General features: G+C 31.4%; 3 protein-coding genes across 19 annotated transcripts in view; 2 read left to right on the top strand and 1 right to left on the bottom strand.

Moving 5' to 3' along the window:
* Positions 1-210: 210 nt before the first annotated feature.
* Positions 211-5,055, top strand: LOC124432963 (excitatory amino acid transporter-like). 6 transcript variants are annotated; one of them, XM_046982394.1, is made up of 11 exons: positions 211-335; positions 1,241-1,325; positions 1,765-1,940; positions 2,008-2,101; positions 2,338-2,536; positions 2,615-2,825; positions 2,952-3,233; positions 3,312-3,545; positions 3,618-3,812; positions 3,907-4,041; positions 4,141-5,055. In XM_046982394.1, exons 3-11 carry the CDS (start codon positions 1,858-1,860, stop codon positions 4,343-4,345), a joined length of 1,638 nt encoding a protein of 545 aa, XP_046838350.1. In that variant the 5' UTR covers positions 211-335; positions 1,241-1,325; positions 1,765-1,857; the 3' UTR covers positions 4,346-5,055. The 6 variants fall into 6 exon arrangements, with proteins under 6 accessions (XP_046838350.1, XP_046838334.1, XP_046838343.1 ...); XM_046982378.1 differs by having other exon boundaries at positions 1,726-1,940; XM_046982387.1 differs by having other exon boundaries at positions 1,707-1,940.
* On the bottom strand, positions 4,244-5,932 carry LOC124433004 (ER membrane protein complex subunit 6). Of its 2 annotated transcripts, XM_046982481.1 has the most exons (5): positions 5,773-5,932; positions 5,426-5,586; positions 5,248-5,340; positions 5,130-5,149; positions 4,244-5,055 (listed from the first exon to the last, which is right to left on the bottom strand). In XM_046982481.1, the coding sequence occupies exons 1-5, from the start codon at positions 5,807-5,809 to the stop codon at positions 5,025-5,027; spliced, it is 342 nt and encodes a 113-aa protein (XP_046838437.1). In that variant the 5' UTR covers positions 5,810-5,932; the 3' UTR covers positions 4,244-5,024. The 2 variants fall into 2 exon arrangements, with proteins under 2 accessions (XP_046838437.1, XP_046838427.1); XM_046982471.1 differs by lacking the exon at positions 5,130-5,149.
* Positions 5,933-6,772: 840 nt separating this feature from the next.
* The window catches only part of LOC124430653 (ryanodine receptor), a 33,459-nt gene continuing 22,822 nt past the window's right edge, over positions 6,773-17,409 (top strand). For 5 of the 11 annotated variants that reach the window (XM_046977590.1, XM_046977582.1, XM_046977561.1 and 2 more), the window contains exons 1-15: positions 6,773-6,947; positions 8,583-8,977; positions 13,357-13,461; positions 13,560-13,658; positions 14,356-14,367; positions 14,801-14,878; positions 14,961-15,036; positions 15,132-15,244; positions 15,338-15,537; positions 15,628-15,810; positions 15,899-16,070; positions 16,166-16,335; positions 16,432-16,556; positions 16,630-17,000; positions 17,077-17,408. In XM_046977590.1, the coding sequence (XP_046833546.1) occupies positions 8,924-8,977; positions 13,357-13,461; positions 13,560-13,658; positions 14,356-14,367; positions 14,801-14,878; positions 14,961-15,036; positions 15,132-15,244; positions 15,338-15,537; positions 15,628-15,810; positions 15,899-16,070; positions 16,166-16,335; positions 16,432-16,556; positions 16,630-17,000; positions 17,077-17,408 (2,090 nt within the window). In that variant the 5' untranslated portion in view covers positions 6,773-6,947; positions 8,583-8,923. The remainder of the gene's footprint in view (positions 6,948-8,582; positions 8,978-13,356; positions 13,462-13,559; positions 13,659-14,355; positions 14,368-14,800; positions 14,879-14,960; positions 15,037-15,131; positions 15,245-15,337; positions 15,538-15,627; positions 15,811-15,898; positions 16,071-16,165; positions 16,336-16,431; positions 16,557-16,629; positions 17,001-17,076; position 17,409) is intronic. The other 6 variants (XM_046977607.1, XM_046977642.1, XM_046977598.1 and 3 more) reach the window with 2 other exon arrangements.

Raw genomic sequence — 17,409 nt, 5'->3', positions numbered from 1 at the left:
TGAAATCTGAATTGAAATACAAATAATGATTTTTATTTTTAAACAAAATTCTCTTATCTTTTCGTGATTATAAAAAATATATTCGTAAATATAAGATATAACCAAAGAAAAATTTATTTGTCAAAGTAATATACTTAACCGCATAACCTATTGTAGACTCAATGCTGGTCTATATATAGTCACCCATAGAAGCTATTACTAGAGGAATTAGATTATTTCCCAATGAATATACAAAGGGGTCTTACAAATGGTTATATCCTATATATGTCAAAAATAATTATATATATAGATTTGATAGCATTCGAATTAATGTCATCATTTATTGAAATCGAAATGTAAGTCGAAAATAATTATTTCATCAAACTAAGCTGTTAATCGATTAGAATCATGTATCTATTCTTAGTTCTTCTTTCATCTTAATGATTCTTTTTTTCATACTTTTATCGTCAAAACTTAAAATATTGAAGAAAAAAACAAAAATATTGAAGAAAAAAAGGAATAAAAACATAATTCATAAGTAATTACAATGAATTTATCTATTTGCTATTTTACAATTTTTTACTGAAAAATATAAGAAGTAACATTTTCGATCCTTCGCTCAGTAATTGGTGATATAGGAGAAAAAAGAAAAATCTTATTTTATAATATATATTAATTGTAACGTGCACTCGTATTGCAGCTATTATCATATCCGTGATCATGTATGTTTGCGTAATTTCTCATCTCGCTTTAACTGTCCTCATTATTTAGGGACGTTCAAGCCTTGAAAGAGACTTAATGTTAATAGTACTACGTAAGTTTTTTGAACGTTCGTAATTTCAGTGTAAGTTTTCATTGTATTGTATTTTGATTAAAAGATATTTACTTGTTTTTATCATAATGCTTATGTGTATATATATATATATATATATATATATATATATATATATATATATATAAAACCTCATTTTTAAAAAGAACGAACAAATTATTGAAACATTGTTGAATCTAGTAGTAAATTGGATTTTTAAACGGCAATTTTCAAAATGGTAGAAATTTGTATGTTTTTATATAATTTGTCTTATGTCAATCGAAATGCAATCACCTTTGCTCCCTTCGGTTCATTCAGTGCCATGTGACCTGGTCTCATGAGTACCTTCTTCCTGTGAACACCACTCCCACTTTGTCCCTCTCTAGCTCAGCTAGCTATTGAAGCTCTAATCGGCTTCCTGGATGGAACATATTATCTGTCTGATTGTAGATCTCAACGTCGCAATATCTAGCGAAACCGAAGTTTTCTCTCATAAGCTTCTCAGTTCGCAATTCATCGTGCATAAAAGATCTATGTATGTATTCGCAAGTCAATATACATATGTCATTTTTTAAAATTTTATCAAAATTTGATATGGAATGCACAGTGGTGCAGTGATTCTGCAGCTGTGCGTTTGATAAATCGACGCTTTGATTTTAACGATCTTATCAAAGGATTCGAATCGTCTACTATCTACTAAATCCGATTATAAAAAAGAATCGTAAATAATTATTTGTGTTCCGAGATGAAACACTGTTTTTCGATCACCTTTCTTCTCAATTCTTCTCAATTTCTTAAATAAATTTATTATTTTAAAGGAAAAGTGTTATTGGATTTACGAATATCGATCTAGTGAAACATTTGAAAAATATTAAAAAATTAATTATCATGTCTAACGTCTTGCACGTTATTACAGTTGTTGATCGTGATTACAGGGAGAACGATCATCATCGTTTACAAAGAATATGTTACAGTGATGCAAAAAACGGAATGATATCAACAAAGTTCCCAGTATCCAGAGATAGAATACTGAAGGACTCCTGAAGCTGTGTATGTTCGAGATTTAAATGATGTCGCTGAGACAGAGATTTTTTGCTATCGTTACAGTTTTCCGCGGATCTTCCATGCCATCGGCTAAAGAAGGCCATACGTAAAATACTTGTTACAAGCATTAATAACAATTTCCGAACTATTTTTTACTTGGTAAAATTTTATAGATCAGCAACCGAACAGATAGAGAAGATGTCGTCCGAGAGCGAGATTGAAAGCAAACAACGAGTAGAGGTCACACCTCTGGACAGATTACAGGCGGTTGGTAATCGAATTGAATATAAATATATAATTAAAATATTTTTATCATGGCCTTTATACTTTGTACACATAAATTATTTTCTTCGTCGAATTAATTGTAAAAATTAATTTTTACAACTATTTAAAAGATAAACAAATTCTTCATGTCTTATAACGAAGATGATCTTACTGGTCAATTTATTCAAGCAGTATGTCTCTGTAACATTACTTGACGTAACATTTAATCGTGGCTGTAGGTGGTTGATTGGATGGATAAAAACATGCTCCTCATCTTAACTATCGCCGCTGTTCTTGCCGGGTCGAGTCTTGGTTTTCTAGGTCGATTGCTTGATCTAACGCCCCAGTCAATAATGCTCATCAACTTTCCAGGAGAGATCCTTATGCGTTTGTTGAAAATATTCATCTTACCACTCGTTACTTCTTCACTTATTACGGGTAATTATAGATTACCTAGAAACCGTGAAAATTTTAAGAAAAATCTTTTCAGTCGAAATGTCTTTTTTTTTCTTATAGCAATGGCTCAGCTAGATGTTAGAAGTTTTGGGAGAATTGGCTTTAGGACTCTTACGTATTATACCGTCACAACTATTCTCGCTACTATTATTGGTATCACGTTGGTTTTGACGATTCATCCTGGTGATCCAAGAATAAAAAACATTATAATTACTCCGGCAATGGAAGAGCCAAAATTCTCAACGCTCGATCTCTTACTGGATATTGTCAGGTAGAAATATCACGGTCATTGTTATATATATATATATATATATATATATATATATATATATATATATAACAGAAAACGAAATAACAAAATACCTTGATGTTGTTATTTTATTAATTCGATATGCAGAAATATGATACCGGAAAATTTGGTGCAAGCCTGTTTCCAACAGGTTCAAACTTCGTACATCAAGAAAAAAGTGATAATTACTGTAAACATGAATCAGAGCGATCATGTTTTGGAACCAATATTGGTATACAAAGATGGGATGAACATTATGGGTTTGATCATATTTTGCATAACTTTCGGTATTATCGTAGGACAGTTAGGACCAAAGGGAAAACTTATGGTAGATTTCTTTGTCGTACTCAACGAAATCGTAATGAAGTTTGTCAGCATTATTATCATCTGGTGGGTAAGATAAAAACCTTTCTTAAATGTTTGAAAATGTTGAATTATTGGTTCTATATTTTTTTTTCTTCCATTTAGGTTGTCTCCGTTTGGAATAATGTGCTTAATAGCAGGGAAAATAATGTCTATCGTAAATCTTGTTGCGACTGCACAAATGTTGGGATTGTTTATGATCACTGTTATATTAGGTTTATTGATACACGGAATAATCACGTTACCAATGATCTTTTGGCTATTAACTCGCAAAAATCCTGCTGTTTTCTTTAGAGGTATGATACAGGCGTGGATTACAGCTTTGGGAACTGCATCGAGGTAATGGAAATTATTAAACGATTTGAATGTAACATTTATAGATTTAAAATAGTGTGATCTCTTCACTTTCAGTACTGTTACCTTGCCTATTACTTTCCAATGTATCGAAGAAAACAATAAGATTGATCCACGTATTACACGGCTCGTTCTGTCGGTAGGAGCTATTGTAAATTTGGACGGAACTGCACTTTATGAAGCTGTAAGTGCAATATTTATTGCACAGATAAATGCATTACCGTTGGGTATCAGTGAAATTATAACAGTCAGGTGAAAAATCGATAAGCATATAGCTTTTATTTATATTTTTATTTAGAATACAGGTGTAATTCTTTTCTATATCCATGTTTATTATTATTCGTAGCTTGACGGCAACCTTAGCTAGCATAGGAGCATCAAGTATACCCAATCCCGCTGTGATTAGCATATTATTGATATCGACGACTCTTGGTTTACCTACGGACGATATTTCTTTACTTCTTGCCACAGATTGGATATTGTAAGTTACTTATACATTCTTCTTACGTGCTTTTAAAATTTCTGAATATTCTGAGTTATATCAACATATCGTTCTATCACGCACTTATTTTACTTTCAGAGATCGAATCAGAACTTCTATTAATGTATTAGGCGATGGATATGGAGCGGGTATAGTTTATCATCTAAGCAAAACAGAGCTCGAGAAAATGGATGAAGAAAGGTTGCAAAAACTTGAAACAGGTTTATTATTGAAAGATACATCAGAGAAATGTCCGGAAGAAATCATATCGGACGATCAACAAATTTCCGAGACAAAAATTTGAAACAGACACGATTTTCTTATGAAGATATTTTTCAAAATATTTGTTTATCTATATTCTAATATATAGGCATTGTTATAAAATTTATAATGTACATAAGTAATTAATTTTATTATATCTTTTATCGCTATAGTAAAACACCTTCTGCTTTCATTTATAATTTTAGTATCTTCTATTGTCGTTATAAGTAATAAAGAAAAAGCATAAGGTTTTGTTTTGAAAAAAATGTTATTATAAAACATTTTTATTACAATTTCAAAATTGACTATTTTTCGAATCACTCTAAGACTTAATATAATCTTTGGACATGTAGATTAATTATATATATATATATCTTTTGATCTTTAACTGAATTTAAGGATTGGCTTTACATATAAAATAATGATCATTTATTGTATGTGTACTACAGGGTAAATAAATATTTGATTACATTTTACTGTAATTCTCTCTCTACTTTTTTAACTTTTCATTACTTTAATGTGGAATGTAAATAAAATCAGTGTTATTACTTTACAAATTTGTTTTATACAAATGCCAAAGTTCATAATTTATCACGCAATATTTTGTTATGCTTTCAGCAATATTTCTAACTTGGCTATGTACATATATTATCTTTAACGATCTATCATATTGTTATTCAATCATTTCATTATAAAATATGTATATTTAATATATCTTTTTTTCAGTAGACATGAACCATACCATATAGGAAACTGATTAATTTAATTTAAGGAAAATAAATTTATAAAAAAACAAAAATATAAATTTATAAATTACGGAAGGATACGTCCAAAATAATACGTATGTCTAATATAGAATTCAAGTAAGCAATGATGAAAAAAATTCTATTAAGGAAAACATGAATTATAAATACATATATATATAGCACAAATAGTAAAGGATACAAAAAGTCCTCCAAAAAATCCACTGGTTAAAAGGTTTCTTCTACTAATAAAGTATTTTTTCCATTGTCCTCCAGCTTTTAAAAGTAACATCGCCTATAGAACAATATCATATTTATTGGATAAGGATAGCAAACTCAATATTTACAAAATACACAATCCAACTTATATTATATATTACCCATAATCCAAAAACTGCAAAGATATAAAAACCAAAACCATATAGTCCAGTTAAACCTAATAATCCAGCTGTACCTCCTGATAATGCTGCCATAGATATTCTGCAATATTCAACAACAGCAGCATTGTTCATAACAGCTGTCTCACTGTACGCAATAATTTCTGTAAAAAATATAATTTATATATAAATTATTCAATGAATGTATTTATATTTTACAGTTTAAAAAAATTTGTAAACAATGCTATGTCAGGATATTAAAGTTTCATAGAGAACATAACCTCTACATTGTCTTTCACGTCAAAAGATAAAGACATATTACATTAAAAATAATTATATGAATACCTAACCTCCTTTTTCTTGTTTTGTTTTAATCTTTCCCAACATGTCAACGTAGAGAACTTTCTAATAAATCGTGTAAAAAGAGATAATAAATAAACAAAATATTTCGATATATTGTTCCTCTAAATGTTACAAAGATTGCTTCAGGTTGATCTCATAATAAAACAAGTTACAGTACTTACAGTAAGAGCGCGCAATATGTCTGTTTTCTTATTGGATAATTCTAGAATTGCAAAATAAATTGATACACAATCTATGTAAAATAAATATGTTTCAATATTTCTACAATCTTCAATGATTTAGTTAAAAATACACGATATATTAATAAATGTATTAATACTTCGAGAATAGAGGAAATAATCATAATTTAATTAAATGCCGAATGTGCAATATTAAAAAGATTAATTAAATCTCGCTTATTTAAGAATTCAATTCTGACTGGAACTCATCTAAATAGGATTTTTATTTATTTCAGATATTAGATCATTTATTTTCTTGGCTTGAATTAAAATATATTTCAACTAGATCTTTCGAATTTTACTTTTCGTCAGAGAAGAGATACGATTACTTAAGACGACAGTACAAAATTATAAAAGGTAAAAGGTAAGAAATTAAGATTTTCAAAAGAAAAAAAAAATTCAAAAAATTTGTTAAAGGATAGATAAATGAAATTTGGAAATTTTAATCTAATGAGTGACATGAGTGACATGAGTGACAGAGTCAGGTAAATAGAAGGACGAAAAAGAATTTTTAGATGATGGCGCCGAAGAGAACGTTTTCATCTTTAGCAAGTCTTTTTCGAGAGAAGAAGAGATTGGTCGTTGTGATTCGATGCGAGGGGGCTAAAGCGGGGTGGCTTGGCTCGAAGACGAAAATAGCTAAAGAGACCCGCTCTCAACTCTCTCTCTCTCTCTCTCTCTCTCTCTCTCTCTCTCATTCTTTCTCTTTCTCTCTTTCTGGCATTCGTGTTCCACCAGAGTTCTTCGAGCTTCGACGTTTTCTTTTTTTCTTGGCGGCTTGTCCATCGAGAGACAAGAAAAAAGAATCGAATCGTTCGAGTGCTCATCAGCCACGATCGATTTTAACGAACGACTTTACATTTCGAAAAAGATTGGGAAATCATCGAATGAGTTGAGTTTGAAAAATTTTTAAAAGAAGATCGCGGGAAAAATAGTGCTTGTCGGTACGTGTTACATCTTGGCGGTGAAATTTTTACGATTTTTAACGAACAAGGTGTCTTCATGATATTAATAGTTTTACTTCGATTATTTACGACTTCGATGATATTTTTTCCTTTGTTGTGTAACTCATCGGATTTATATTCATCATAAGCTAATTCCTTTTGGTTAATAATCCTTATTGCATGTATGTATATACGTATATGTGGATACAAACGTACGACCTTATTTTCACAGCACGTTTTTCTTATTTAAACAAATAATGTCTCATATAAAAAATAAATAGATTTTTTATTAGAATAATTAATAGAAAGTAATCTATTAATTAAACTCGTTAACACAGTGATTTCATTTAACGTCATACGATATATACCATCATTTTTATGTTGAAACAAATTTCGCGTAGTAACAATATTTCGTTTTATCGTAAAAACGATTTGAATAATTTTTTTAATATCGAACGTGTAACATAAATTTTGTTAATTGTTTCCAGCCGGGCACCGTATAAGCGTGCCAAAGACCTTTACCTCGAAAACGAATGAAAATAACTATTCTTTCGTGAGTCTATTATATATACATATATATATATATATATATATATATATATATATATATATATATATAAAATATATATATAAACAGGTAGATTCGAACGCGTTCGTTTTTCATCGACTCTTCGATATTTCATATTTGAAGAAATTGCGCGAATTTCAAATGGAATTGGACGCGATGGAAATTATTCTCTGTCCTCTATTTCGTTTAGGAAATTGCATTAACCTTAATCTTAATGAACAATGTAATTCTCGCGAATTCGAAATATAATTGGAACCATCGTGTAAAGAGAGAGGGAAAGGGAAGAGAGAGAGAGAAAGACGTACACACACACACAAACATATAGATAACATATATAACTCATTCGGAGATATATGGACATGACTATTTCTGTTTCGTTGCTGGAAATAGGTTCGAGAATGAGACTGACGCGATATGTTCATTAACTTGCATCTATTTCCTCATCTATTTCCCTCATCTATTTCCTAGTCTTTAGGTTTGTGAATTTACATACCTATATAAGTTTTCGACCGATATTAATTTACATTCGATTAACAAAGAAATAAATCGTCACTGCATCTTGTGATTTTCTTTTGTACAATCTAAAATATAACAATTTTTGTGATCGGTAAATAATAGGAAGATCAATGTTATCTATTTGTTTTACGACGTATAATATGTAGCAAAGTTCTCACAATGATTCCTTATTATTTTGAGTATTTTACCGTTTGCGGATCATTTTTTGAAAATATAGATACAGAATATAAACCAAAGGAAAGAGAAGAAATAGATAAGGGGTAAATTTGAAAGCGTTACTTGTTTGTATTACGAGGTGGAGCCTCGGATAAACGTCGAGCATGCGGAATTTGTTTAGTGTGTTTGAACGCATGCGTAGGATTTCATCGGCGGTAGAGCATTTGGCCTTCCAGGATTGTGAACATCCAGTCGGTGATCGTCGTCGTTTCGATCGGTGTTGCTAACAAAAAGGTCGCCGTCCTCGGCCTTTTCTATCTTTGCTTGTTCTTGCACCCTCTCGTAGTCGTCATTGTCATCAACGTCATCGTCGTGTGATCATCATTTTTGTGTAGGTAACTATTACCGAGTGAAAAGGAAAAGTTCTTCTGTCTGAAATTAAAGCTCGAGAAAGCTCGGGAAGTGATAAAAAAGAGGAAGAGGAAGAGAAAGAGGAGGAAGAGGAAGAGAAGGAGAAAGAGGAAGAGGAAGAAGAAGGGAAGATCATGCTTGAACGTGATAAACGTACGTGTTTTTAACGTAACAACGTTAAAGGGCTATTTTGCCTTTGAACGAGTCGTAAGCACGAGCTTGCGAGCAGGAAGCTTGCGAGCACGAGCTTGCGTACGTCGAGGAAGAGACGAAGATCGTTCTCGTTGTTGTGTGACGATATCGTGAAAGCTGGGTCGTAGCCGGTATGGCTGACAGCGAAGGTGGCTCCGAACAGGACGACGTATCATTCCTTCGTACGGTGAGTGACCATTGATTATCTCTTTATATGATAAAATATAATTTTTGCTCATTTTACATTTTCGTGTTTCTAAAAATCGATTCTCCATTCTCCTTTTCTTTTCTTTTTTTTTCAATCAACATGAACCATCTATAAATGTTGTACAGTAAACAAATAATATTTCAACGTATTATTCCAATCATTGTTTTTTTTCTTTTTTTTTCTTCGGTTTTTTTTTTTAATCTAAAAGAAATTTCTTATAGTTGCCAAGTACGAACAATACGAATTTTATATTTGATAGTTATTTAAATGTGAGATAATATGATAGATTCTATTTTGATTAAAAAATCTTAACGTCGAAATCATGAGCTCACGATGGGGCGTTATCAATCACCATCGTTTTTCAATTTCGCTCGATTGTAAATCGAATTACAGTCTCGTGATGAAAGCGAGTTTCTCGATGAAAAGGTAGACTTATTGAATCATGGAAGCACTTAAAGCTCTCCATGCTGAACGACCTTGACCTCTTTCCCCTCGTAAACACCATGCGATCGTACGGTATTCGTCGGGCATATCGCCGACCTTGAGCTTTTCCAGCTATGAGCTCCTTGAACGTTCCGAAGGATACATATACGCATGTTTTTGCGCGTTGGTGTTACATTTGTGAACGTATGTCCTTTTTTTTCTCACACACACACATACATATACATATATAATATTTTATTATAAAATACATAGATATATAGATAATATATAGGATGCTACTATTATGATTGAATATACATATACATAAAATGGAAGTAAAATTTTCGAATCAAACAAAAGATCTTTTAATATGGGAGATCTTTGGAATTACACTTTTTTTCTTTCTTTTTTTTTTTTTCTTTTTCTTCATTATCGTACACTTCGCGTTTCATCACGTTTTTTCACAGAAGATTAGAAGGTTTTGAAGTTTCCACATTACTTATTTATTGTTTTTTTTCTTCAGCACTTTTTCCTCAGCGTTTTCTACATTGCAATTTTCTGGCGAGCCTGACATACTTTTGTTTTTGTTCATGAGACATGCAACACCATATCTTACCGGCCTCACGAGCTACATCCACCACTCGTTTACCCGGTGATTCGAAATACATCTTCAGATAAAAGATAATAAAGGGATTACGAGATAGTCTCAACTTTCGCCTTCGTCTTTTCGATTTACATCGACAGTTTCTTTTCGACGATCTGCTCCGATGTCTGCCACTTTCAACCACTTCTTCGTTATTAGATATATTAGGTATTTCCTTTTGTAAATCATTTTGATTGTCCTGCCTGTCAAGAAGCGTCGTGTTATTCCTTTTCTGTTTTCTCTCTTATTTCTTTTTTTTCTTTTTTTTCATGGAGGTCAAGGAAAATAGAAACGATTTTTCTTTGCAAAACTACAGACTTTTGCATGCGTCGTAAAGAAAGAAAATCATTTTTCCTTCGCGTATACGAATGATATGCAGTTTGGATAATTATTGACGTAGCACGCATGCTTACATATCCCGACGTTAGAGGCGATGAATTATTTACGATACTTTTTAACCGCGATATAAACAAGGGTAGGTAGATAGATATACATAGTTCACCGTAACGCTCGAAAGAATTTATCTTTGTCGAGTCAAAAAATTTTCATGGTACGTTAATCCGCAAAAAAACGATGGTTATTTCAATTCAATCGTATAGTTACTTGGCTTTTTCTTTTTTATTTTTATAAAGTGAAACGATGACTTTGCTGTTCATTGTCGAGCTGTCTAATCAAATAGTCGCTTAGAAAATCTCGTCGCATAACGATCTCGTCTAAATATTAAACTTAGTTAGTATTCCAAACGTAAAGGTCCTAGGTCGTCATGAAACAACTTGTGTGCGACATGCATATTATATTTATGTATATGTATATATATACACACACACACGTATATATATATATGTTTGCGTGTATATATATATATACACATATGTATTTTATATCAACTTCTTTTACTTAATAAGAGGAGATAGGAAAGTCTCCCTCACCTGTCTTTATCACCTGGGTGAATATTTTCTATATTTTCCATTTTTATGTTATTAATGTTGTATGTACTTAATAATTTGATGTAATACCAAAAGTTTGAGATGTCCTTTGATGGAAAACATCTGAAGTTTCATACGAATAATTTTGTTCGATTATTTGATCGAAAGCAGTCGATAATTAAATCGATCTTTTTTAATTGACAAAGAGAATGAAAAGATGAGGAGGAGGAGGAGGAGGAGGAGAGAGGAAAAACGTGGAAATATTGAATTTAGATCATCGTTAATCGAATCGTTGAATGAGAAGATAGAATTTAGCCGATTATACCAATAACTCTTTCATGTTCGAGTAAAGCTTTAAAGTACATAGACGTGTATATATATATATATATATATATATATATATATATACATATATACGTATATATATATATACATATATATATATATACGTTCTTTAAATTATACTCGACTGAACTGCATCGAAAGATTTCCACGTACGTTAGATATCAACTGGAGTTCTATAAAAGAAAGTCACGTAAGAAGGATCCCTTCGCTTCCATATTTGAACCATAAAAAATTGCATTCTACGACAAATAACTTTAGTTTCGAGCGAAGCCTAATCAAGATAGGAAGAACGGAATCGTGCCGGCGCGCACATTCTCTTCTTCCTATCTTGTAATATGACTATTAATTAAGTCAACAGATGTTGGCATAGAGCGTATATGTAGAATGTAACTAAAATTACTTTGGTACAAGTCAATCGCAACATTGTTGCCCAATCAAACTATCTTTCGTTATGAATAGATCAAAAAGATATTTCAGAGAAAATATTTTTTCATTACTAGGATTATCTTTAAATAGAATTTTTAAGGATTATTTTTAAATTGAAATTAGTTCGTGTTAATTCATTTCTTTTTTTCAAATAAAAGTGCGGAAACGTTATTGTGCGAATTCAACTTGTTGCTTATAATAAAGATGAAATATTTTCGTTATAATTTCGCATAATAAAATAAGAATACGATAACGATGATATTTAACGATGATGAAAATGTGCGGTGGATATCCATTTTGTTAAAGGAAAGTACACCCTTGACCTATAGTACAATAGTGGTGCTTCGATCGTCGCTTGTACAAGCAGAGGACGGAAGTGTCTACCATGCTTGATTCCTCATTCCCCCTTTCCTCTCCAGACCACATATTATAATGTTATCAATTCGTATATGTACATACATAAATATATATGTATATATATATATATATACATACATACATATATATATATATATATATATTTATATTTATATTTATATATATGTAATTAAATGTTAACGTGTAACATTTTTCGCAAGCTTGGAAATCTGATGAGTAAAATGTAATATGTTAACGCGTTCGATGGACTGCATTATTTCCATTTATAAACCCTTGAGCTCTTACATATTTATCATGTCACATAAAGATGGGGTTGTATGTTATTATATAAATATATACACGTTTCCGAATAGATGTACAAATAGAAATGAATTAGAGAATACAAAATATATTAAATAGAAATAAGTATATATATATATATATATATAATCTACATTTATCAAAAAAGTTGATCTTAATATTTAAAGAAATGTAGAAAAAAATGATTTAGAAAAATCAATCGTTAAACAATGTTAAAATAATGGACCAATAAAAGTCAATTATTTTGATGTTTCGATAAGATCTACGATCATGATAGATTTGTAACAGCATCTATTAATTTCTGAAAATCCATGAGTCATCTTTGTTACGTATCTATGCATATGTATACAGATATTTTGTAGATTACTATTACGATATTATTACGACTTAAGAGGCGGAGCTTATTTTTTTCGGCGGATAACGATCAAAAGCTCAGGGAAGAAGGTATTTTCTTAAGCTCTTGCGCAGGCGGCCGCTCTTGCATTCTTAAGGCCGGCCAAATTGGTTCTGGCACGACAATGTTATTTGGCCAACATTATATTTCACTATTTCGTAAAGGCCTAAATTATAATTTGCGTTTTGAAATAAAAAAGAAAAAAGGACGCACTATCTGTAACGCATCTTTTTTCTTACTTCTAAATAACGCAAAGTATCTTTCTGTATTTACATTTGCAATGTATGGTTATTAATGCATAAGAATTTTGTCAGTAAAAATTATATTTAAAAACTATGAGCTTTGGTACGAGCAAAATTACATTAATATTTACGATTTATTATTTCGTTTCATTCTTAATACATTTCTTTCGGTTTGTTTCAATATATTGAAAATATAAAGCATTATAATATTCATGTAATTATTATTAATTAACGAAATTAATTATTATTTATTGTTATAAATAATTATATTAAATTTACAGGAGGATATGGTATGTCTGTCCTGTACAGCAACAGGCGAGAGGGTTTGTCTAGCAGCCGAAGGTTTTGGCAATCGACACTGTTTTCTCGAAAATATCGCAGACAAGGTAGCGACACATTTACCATTGCGAACGACTTCATAGATACTATCGAAAATTTTCATAGTAATCATCGCCTTCTTATTTTTTTTCTTTTCCAATTTCAGAATATTCCTCCAGATCTATCACAATGTGTGTTTGTGATAGAACAAGCTCTCTCGGTGAGAGCCTTACAGGAATTAGTCACGGCTGCTGGCTCTGAGACGGTAACGTTTATAGTTTTTTTTTATTCTTTGTATTAAACGAACAACTTGATCGTTGATTTTACTTTAGGAATTTAGAGTTATTAAACTCGCGAGAAAGTTCATTTCACAGATGGACAGTTAAAATTGCCAAACATTCTCCAATGTTTTAATATGATTTATATTCACACAATTTTAATGAAATATTTTTCACAAGTTTATAATTTACAAAGGAGTCGGCCATAAAATGTGCTATCCTGTGTTGTTTCGTGTTCAGTTGTAAGAAATGTGATCAACCAATTTTTTTTTTCAATTTCCTACAAGTACCTATGAAAAGAGATTACTTATGATTAGAATTTAGTTGAAAATCCGAGTTGTTCTAATTTTTGCAAATAAAATAGTTTTCGAATCGTGTTGTCGGTATAGCTTAATGCATCCGCACGCAGATCCCTGTCCAGTAATTGTGGCATGTGTCCAATGTCCGTATGAACGCATAATGATGCATAGTATTGTTATCGCTATTTTTTCCCTTCGTCAGTTTTTTCTCATTTTAAAACGAACGTCACTCGAAACATTACTAAAAGTCATTATCATCGTCGAAGGATAATTATCATAATATATAAATACAAATTTTTGGTCTCTTTCTTTTTATTTTTTATAAATATGGAAAAAATCTTTATAAGAACATTTATCACTCTTTGTCTTTCTTTCTTTCCAGCAGCAAGAGAATTTAGTAAGTATAATTACATATCGGTCTAGGGCTTCATATGAGATTCGTATTTGAATGATATCGTCGCTTTGCGTTATGTGCTGATCAAAAAATTAATAGAAAGCAAATAGCAATTACATTGAAACTTTGTCATTAACGTCAACAACGTAACGTACTTGCACAACGCATATTATTCCATTTTTATGTACTTGTGTGTACTAATAATGCGATAACTTACATTACAATTTACATTGCGATATATGTGCCTATACATATTTGAGTAAATTATTTCTTGAAAAAAGCAAGCTTTGCCTAATATGAATGTATTTATGGCCATCTCTTATTACTACACTTAGAAGCGTCATGATATTTGCCTGAAAATAATGAATATGATCGGACACGATCATTAATTGAAAAGCAATAAAAAAATTCTCAAACATTATTTATACATCTTTAGGGAAAAGGTACTGGATCAGGACATAGAACTTTACTTTATGGCAATGCTATACTTCTAAGGCATCTAAATAGCGATATGGTACGTTAATTAAAAGATTTGCTTAATATGATAGCATATATATTTTGAATTATTCATTCATTCATTCATTCTGTTGTTTCAGTATCTGGCATGTTTGTCAACGAGTTCTTCAAACGATAAGCTTGCTTTTGACGTAGGTTTACAACAACACTCTCAAGGTTAATAAAGCAAATCAATATCTATTATATATTTCAATATTATTAACGTACGAATACGTATGGTAATAATATGTACATAACAACTTGTTGTGTAGGCGAAGCTTGTTGGTGGACAGTGCATCCAGCCTCAAAACAAAGATCAGAAGGTGAAAAGGTCCGAGTAGGCGACGATCTAATTCTTGTGTCGGTAGCTACCGAGAGATATTTGGTAAGAAGATAGACATACGAATATGTATTAATTATTTTATTTTATTAACATCTTCATATCGTAATCATTAATATATCTTTTTTATCGTTATAGCACACAACGAAAGAAAATGGTTTATCGGTAGTGAATGCATCGTTTCATGTGACACACTGGTCGGTACAACCATATGGTACTGGTATCAGTAGAATGAAATACGTAGGATATGTTTTTGGTGGAGACGTTTTAAGATTTTTTCATGGTGGCGACGAGTGTCTTACTATTCCTTCGACATGGAATACATCACCTAATCAAAAGTATTGTGTTGTTTATCGTTCATTATTGATATACATATTATACATATATTTATATAAAAATAATCGTTCTTTCTTACATATTTTACACAGTATCGTAACTTACGAAGGAGGAAGCGTTATGAGCCAAGCAAGATCCTTGTGGAGATTAGAATTAGCGAGAACTAAATGGGCAGGTGGTTTTATCAACTGGTTGCATCCAATGCGTATAAGACATCTAACCACTGGCCGATATCTTGGAGTAAAAGAAAATAACGAACTATATTTGGTGGATAGGTATTTATGTCATCTTCACCAATTATTATTTCTCACATTGTTTTTTTTTCTTTTAATCAATATGCTAAATTTATAATACTAATTATAGAAACGAGGCAACGATAGAAACTTCTACTTTCTGGCTGAGACAAGAAAAGGATGATCAAAAAATAATTCTTGAGGATAAAGATTTAGAAGTTATTGGAATGCCGATTATTAAATATGGTGACTCGACGGTTATTATGCAACATGCTACAACGTGTCTATGGGTGTCTTATAAGGTATAAATAATGTTATTTTATTACTATTAATAGAATATCACTATATAGGTATATTTGTTTTTAAGTCGGGTTTTTTTCTTTAACGATTATTTCAGTCATACGAAACAAAAAAGAAAGGCGTGGGAAAAGTAGAAGAAAAGCAGGCGGTATTGCACGAAGAAGGAAAAATGGACGATGGTTTAGATTTTTCACGTTCTCAAGAAGAAGAATCTAGAACGGCCCGTGTTATTAGAAAATGTAGTAGCTTGTTCACACAGTTTATTACGTAAGCATTTTTATTATTTAAGAATTTGCTTATTTATTGATATTACGTTATTATATAATTGAAAGATATTAAAAGTTGATAAAAAATATCTTTTAGAGGCTTAGAAAACTTGCAAGTTGATAGAAGAGCATCGATGTTTTTTCAAAATGTAAATCTCAATGAAATGGTGATGTGTCTGGAAGATTTAATCAATTACTTTGCTCAACCTGAAGACGATATGGGTAAGAGCGTAACATTATTGATTTTATAGGAAAAGCGAAACGACAATTATAAAATATAAATAAATTCTTTCAGAGCACGAAGAAAAACAAAATAGATTTCGGGCACTTAGGAATCGTCAGGATCTATTTCAAGAAGAGGGAATATTAAACCTCATTTTGGAAGCTATAGATAAAATAAATGTGATTACTTCTCAAGGCTTTCTTGTGGCACTTTCGGGAGATGAAAGTGGTCAAGCGTGGGATCAAATTTCTGGTTACCTTTATCAATTATTAGCAGCTATAATCAAAGGAAACCATACCAATTGCGCTCAATTTGCAAATAGCAATCGTTTGAACTGGTTGTTTAGCCGTTTAGGTTCGCAGGCGTCCAGTGAAGGTACTGGAATGCTGGATGTACTTCACTGCGTTCTTATTGATTCGCCCGAAGCTCTGAACATGATGAGGGTACTTACAATTTTTTACGGTTTGACAGGAAACATATTTATGACGGAACGTACTTCACGTTTGATTCGTTTTTTAGGATGAACATATAAAAGTGATAATCTCTCTTCTTGAGAAACATGGCAGAGATCCAAAAGTTTTGGATGTGTTATGTTCGCTTTGCGTGGGTAACGGAGTTGCTGTACGATCATCACAGAATAATATCTGTGATTTTTTACTTCCTGGAAAAAACTTACTTCTTCAGACGCAACTGGTTGATCATGTTGCTAGTATCAGACCGAACATATTTGTTGGTAGAGTCGAAGGATCAGCATTATATCAAAAATGGTATTTCGAAGTTACCGTCGATCATATCGAACAAACAACGCATATGATGCCGCATTTGCGGATAGGTTGGGCAAATACGGCTGGG

The sequence above is a fragment of the Vespa crabro genome, chromosome 1, assembly GCF_910589235.1.
Source record: "Vespa crabro chromosome 1, iyVesCrab1.2, whole genome shotgun sequence".
In the NCBI taxonomy this organism is placed as follows: domain Eukaryota; kingdom Metazoa; phylum Arthropoda; class Insecta; order Hymenoptera; family Vespidae; genus Vespa; species Vespa crabro.
The sequence above is the reverse complement of the archived record's forward strand: the minus strand, read 5'-3'. Positions and strand labels throughout refer to the sequence as shown.